Source organism: Rhododendron vialii, chromosome 7a (genome assembly GCF_030253575.1).
Source record: "Rhododendron vialii isolate Sample 1 chromosome 7a, ASM3025357v1".
Classification (NCBI taxonomy): Eukaryota; Viridiplantae; Streptophyta; class Magnoliopsida; order Ericales; family Ericaceae; genus Rhododendron; species Rhododendron vialii.
Genome location: NC_080563.1, coordinates 36,319,472 through 36,325,471, shown reverse-complemented (window position 1 = coordinate 36,325,471; position 6,000 = coordinate 36,319,472). Strand labels below are relative to the sequence as shown.

At 39.3% G+C, this 6,000-nt stretch overlaps 1 protein-coding gene across 1 annotated transcript; it reads right to left on the bottom strand.

Moving 5' to 3' along the window:
- On the bottom strand, window positions 1-1,245 carry LOC131332972 (protein TRACHEARY ELEMENT DIFFERENTIATION-RELATED 7A-like). Its single transcript, XM_058367275.1, has one exon. It carries the CDS (start codon window positions 1,243-1,245, stop codon window positions 1-3), a length of 1,245 nt encoding a protein of 414 aa, XP_058223258.1.
- Window positions 1,246-6,000: the final 4,755 nt, after the last annotated feature.

Here is a 6,000-nt window from a genome sequence, read left to right as displayed (position 1 = left end):
TTAGCTTTGTTGATAAGAGCTTGGAGCATGGGTAGGAGGTTCGGGAGCTTGCGGTTGATAAGGAGGACGGGGTTGATACGTGCCTCCGGCAATACTTCCACCACTGTCGCCGCCACCGCCATATGTCCCGCCAGCTTCATGAATTTCTACTTCTGCACTCACAGCTTCAACAGCGTAACCAGCTTCTCCATATGTCCCGCCAGCTTCATGAATTTCTACTTCTGCACTCACAGCTTCAACAGCGTAACCAGCTTCTCCTTCCTCGACACAAGGGGCAGCCGGAACCATGACTGGCTTCTTCTTCTTTCTGGCTAAGCAGAATAGACCGAGAACAAGAAATGCAAGGAAAAAGGTGCCGCCCAGCGAGGCGCACACTACGATGACAGTGGTGTGGTCACCGCCGCCCGAAGGTGGTGGCGGCGTCACAACTACTGACGTTGGTGGTGGGATTGAATAGTGAAGAGGTGGAGCGGCAAACGGGGTTGGAGTTAGAGGTGGCCATTGAATTGGTGGTAGATTGTGAGATGGTAGTGGAGGACTAGTGCGCGGTGTTAGGACAGGCGGTGGAGTAGAGGGCTGGGGTGGCTTAGCGGGAGTTATACTAGGGGACTGCGGCGGCATGACTGAGGGTGGAGTGGGGGACTGGGGTGGCATGACCGGTGGTCGAGTAGGGTTTTGTGGCAACATTCCTGGTGATGGAGTATGAGAGTACGGGGGCGTGCCTGGTGGCAGAGTAGAAGATTGTGGTGGTGGAGTAGGAGACTGAGGTGGCGGAGCAGTAGGTTGTGGAGTTGGGGATATTGTTGGTGCCATTTTTGGTGCTTCACTGGGTGTTGGGGGAGTATTAACTGGAGGGGGCTGAACGCATTGACATAAAGGTGGTGATTGTGGTTTTGGTGGTGGTGCTGTGTACGACTTGTAAGGTGCCTGTGGAGGTGGTGGTGACGATTGTGGTTTTGGTGGTGGTGATTGTGGTTTTGGTGGCGGTGCTATGTACGACTTGTAAGGTGCCTGTGGAGGTGGTGGTGACGATGGTGGTGGTGGTGTTGTGTACAACTTGTGAGGTGCTTGTGGAGGCGGGGGTGGTTGTGTTGTGGCATATTTACATGCTGGTGGCGGGGGTGGGGGTAGGTCGGGTGGCGGTGGTGGAGGTGAGTAGTATGGGTAGGCGATCGACGGTGGTGATGGCGGTGGAGGAGAATGGTATGGGTAGGCCATGTGATCAATGTTTTTCAGAAGCGGCATATTTTTGTGAACTATCGTCTCAAAATTAATCTTTTTCTGGACTTGGTGGATTAGGGATGCAGAAAATGGCAATGGGGGAGCAGACCATATATATACACACACCCACACCCAAAGCCTTACATATTCAACATATATGGTACTCCATTGAAGCTTGGGTACCTAAAAATGACTTTTCCATCTTCCCCAAACCTCAAAAGAGAAATACTAGTCCAGAAAGAAAGAGAGAGAGAGAGAGAGAAAGAGAGAGAGAGAAAAGTAAAAACTCTCTATCTAACAGTCTAGGACTTCAATAACTCATTTTGGATATGGTCATCATTGGCGCGGTTGCTATGGAGTACTTTGTGTATACGCACATGCCTAAAATGATTGCAGCACGTCATCATCGTTTTTCTGTGCTTGTTTTGAGAGGGCGAGAGGGAGAGAGAGAGAGAGAGAATTATTTTTGATGATATTCACCTCTCATCGATATTTACTATTCCTTCCGTTCTAAAATGAGTAACCTTTCTGAGAAAGCGTGTTATTTTCAATTACTTATATCTTTCAATATGAGTGTTAAAAAATATACAATATGGCCGGATCTTATTTGATAGATTTTAATTAGTTCTATTACACAAAGTTTTCAAAATTACATAAAATTTTATAAATCAAAAAATATAAGCATTTTAAAATGACACGGAGTCCCTAAAAGGTCACTCATCCGTCCTTAATTAGGTGTCCAGTTGTACTTTTCATATTGTTTTTAAATTTATTATATCTTTCAATTTATATCGTTGTTTATAAATTTCAAAACTATCTAATAGAACTAATTGAGATCTACTCCCTCTATTCCAAAAATGATGATAATTTTTGAAATTGTGTCATTTTTCATTACATATATCTTTCATTTTCAATTTATAATATTTTTCATAAGTTTGAAAACTTTGAATAATAGAACTAATCGAAAACAAGATCCATATTTCACCATTTTTCTTTTACGATTTTTTTTCCATTATTCAAAAAATCTCATCAAGATTTATCAAACAAGATCCATATTGCACAAAAAATTATTTTAGTAAGTATTCCATTATTTTTAAGCTTAAAAATTACAAATAAGTACTTATTTTTTAAGAAGACGCGGAACAAGTGATATGAAATTGATGAATCTCAAAAGAGAGAAGCCTGCAGCCCAGTGTGATGGCTTCTTAAGCCCTAAATTTAATTATTTCATCAATTAAATTGCAAAAAAAGTAGCACAAGTACAGTTGTGATTTTTTTTTCTTTCTTATCCAGTATTGTTAATTAAGTCGTAGGCAAATAATTTACGGACACATCTTACTATAGCCTCCATGTGATGCGATATAGCTAGCCACGGTACTAGCTGCTTGGGAATTTTAGTCCACGTAGAGTGTTCGAGTTCGAATCTTCTGGAAAGCTTTTTCTTTTGAAATGTTTCGAAACCAAGTCAAGTAGAATATTCAAGCCAACCACTTTGGCCGTTGAAGACAAGGCAATTAACATGATTATAAAGTCTAAAGTAGTACTAATATAAAGAAATATTTCTATCATTGTTTAATTGTAAAAATACATGTGGCACCACCCCCCATTTAATCTTGGACGTCCAAATCCCTTAGGTCGGCCTTGTTGATATTCCAAGGATTCTACCCCCTCTGTCTGGATTAAATTGTCCCTAGTTCTATTCTAACCGACTAAAAAACGGATTATATCTTTGAATCTGTAATGAATTTCATTTCGAATATGAATCTTGTTTGATAGATCTTGATTAGTTCTACAGTACAATGTTTTTGAAATCACGTAAAACATTATAAATTAAAAGATATAATCGATTGAAAAATAATCTGAACTCTAAAAAAAGACTATTAAATCCGGATGGTGGGAGTATATCACATGCATGTTATCCCTTGGGTTTATTCTTCGGGCAAACAAACAATTAGCTAAAGTGCACTGACTAATCTCTAGTTATTATGGGCGCTACCCGCTTTGGGGGACTCAGGGGGGCTGAAGGGACAGCAGCATGCTATCCCGGCCCAGGGAGTCCCGCTCCGGGCTTGGTTTGACGATCAGAAACGTTCACTTCGTAGAGCTCGTTGAGTTGAACAATTGTACAAAAAAATCAGTTTGATCGGATATCTTTAAGTGCCTGATCGGAACCTTTTTGTCTTGAAAAGAATGGATCCGAAACACTGGATCAAATCTATTAGAATCCATTATTGGCAAGTTATATGTCAGGCACTTAAAGATATCCGATCGAACTGATTTTTTGCATACTTATTCAATTCGACGAGCTCTACGAAGTGAACGTTTTCGATCGTCGGACTAAGACCGGAGCGGGGCCCCCTGGGCCGGGACAGCACGCTGCTGTCCCTTGAAGGGGCAGCAGCCCCCCTGAGTCCCGCTTTGGGCCGTCTTTCTGCTTTCTACCTGCTCCCACAAACTCAGTTTTAAATTCAAAGTTCAAGTTTGGACGGTAACACATAAAAAAAGTCTATAGAAATTAAGTGGCCCCCAAGTACAAAGAATAAAAACAAAATTTGACTGCAATTGCGTGCGTCTTATGTTTTTCGAAAGTATACATACATGATTTTCCGCTTAACCAAAAAAAAGAAAGTATACATACATGTATAGTGGGTTTTTTTTTCTTAAACGGACGATAAGAAGGTAGTTGTTAGTAGTTACATGCAACTAAGGACCTCTTCCTTAAGAGGGCTAGTAAGGACCTCTGTGAGAACTAAGAACCTCTATCCTTAAGAGGGCTAGTAAGGACCTCTGTGAGAACTAAGAACCTCTATGAAACTTAGAACCTCTTTTTTAAGAGGGCAAGTAAGGATATAGGGGTTGGCAAAGTGAGCATATGAAAGTAATAAATATTTGATCATGAGATTGCATGTTCGAATTTCACAAAAGCCAATATTTATCCCAAATCTTAGAGTCACTTGGAGGTTATGTCCGGTCGTTACCTTCAGGACCCTAAATTTAGTCGAGGTGCAAGCAAATTGATCCGAACGTATCGTTATCCAAAAAAATCACTGTCTAATTGATATGATTGAGGTTCATGAATGCTACCTGTGAGGATGATATTGCCGTTCAAAAAAAAAAAAAAAACCCTGTGAGGATGATAAGGAGATCAATGGTCTTCGAAATGATTCTAAATTTGTGTTCTTAGAGACTGTCACATTCATTAACTATGACGTCGCATGTTTGAATCTTATGAAGGCCAACGATCCCAAACCTTGGGACCACTGAGAGTTATACTCGGTCATTACGTTTAGGGCTCCGAATTTAGTTGAAGTGCACGCAAACTAACCAGGATATCTCGTTATCCAAAAAATAAAACTGTGTCTAATTGATATGATTGAGGTACATGAATGCTACGTGTGAGGATGATAAGGAGATGGTCTTCGAAATCGTTCTTCTTTAGAAACTGTCACATTTATTACGTACTATCTCCGTCCCAAAATATTTGTGCGGTCCGCAAAACGAGAACTAAAAAATTAATGCATTTTTTTGCAAAAATATTTAATTTTTTTCATAAATCAAAAGAACTCATCGATATTTAGTAAATTGTTGAAAAAAATTTAAATTTTTCTCCCAAAAATTATATTATTTTTACGTCCTCATTTTACAGACTGGACAAATATTATGGAACAGATGGAGTAATAAGATTGGTTTCTTATGCCATAATTATCCCACAGGCAGACCTACATATTTGACTAACAATTACGTTCTAGGTTGGTGCTCTCCTGGCAACGGACCCTTTTCGTCCACCCAACACCATCATTTGAATCGTTTTTTTGCCATATGATCATCCTTTGCCATGTCATCGTGTTTCCTCCCTCTTTTCCATTAATTTTATAAATTTCGGGCAAAAAAGTCTAGAACTACACACATTTTACACATACTTGCATGTACGCATATGAAGTTTTTGTGATTGTACGTAGCAAAAGTTGATATGTGAATCCATGTTGTGATTATATTGTGTTGCATTTGAAAGTTGATTGAAGACGGATTTAAACAGGAATTCCGGGGGCAACTAATGATTGCTACAAAACTAGGATACTTTTCCGATGATTCTTTTACGAATCAAATTAAAGAAAATTTGTCACGGTCTAATTTTGACCATAAACACCTCTTGCAAGTTTTGTTGGGTAAAATATCCTTAGAATAAGTAAAATTGACTGATATCAATAAGTGTCTGATTGGATTCTACAGTACTATTTAATCTCAGACCGACAAAATCAGAGACAAAACTCTTGTTCAATGCCAGAGGCCCAAACCTCCGTAGCCGAAAAACAAACAAACATGTAACACAATGGGGAATAGTTTCTGAAGCCCACCACACTAAAAAAAGCCCATTTGCTTCTTGTATTTTGAACAAGAAAAAGCCCATTTGCTTGATTGGAAATAAGATAGACAGGTGAGGGACCTATGTTTTTGCTGCGGCTTTACTCCTCCGTTTTACAAAGTTGGTCCTCCATACCATTTTGGGATATTTCAAAATATTAGTTCATTTTGAAAAGTCAACTGTAAAAGTATATATTTCCAAAATTTTCCCTTTATATGAAATTAAAAATAATTTAGTTAGTGGGATTCAAGGACTAGTATTGAAAATCAAAAGTCCTTTTCAAGGGAGACACGCATTTAATGCTTGTTCCTTCAGACTCTGTTCTGCTAAGGTTTTTTTTTTTTGAGTACTTATTTTTTCTTGATGAGACAGGTCATTTCTTCACAATGCATCACCTTTAATTCAAAAAAATACAT

Excerpts from the sequence above, each read along its gene's own strand:
- LOC131332972 (XM_058367275.1), bottom strand. The coding sequence starts at position 1,245 with ATGCCGCTTCTGAAAAACATTGATCACATGGCCTACCCATACCATTCT.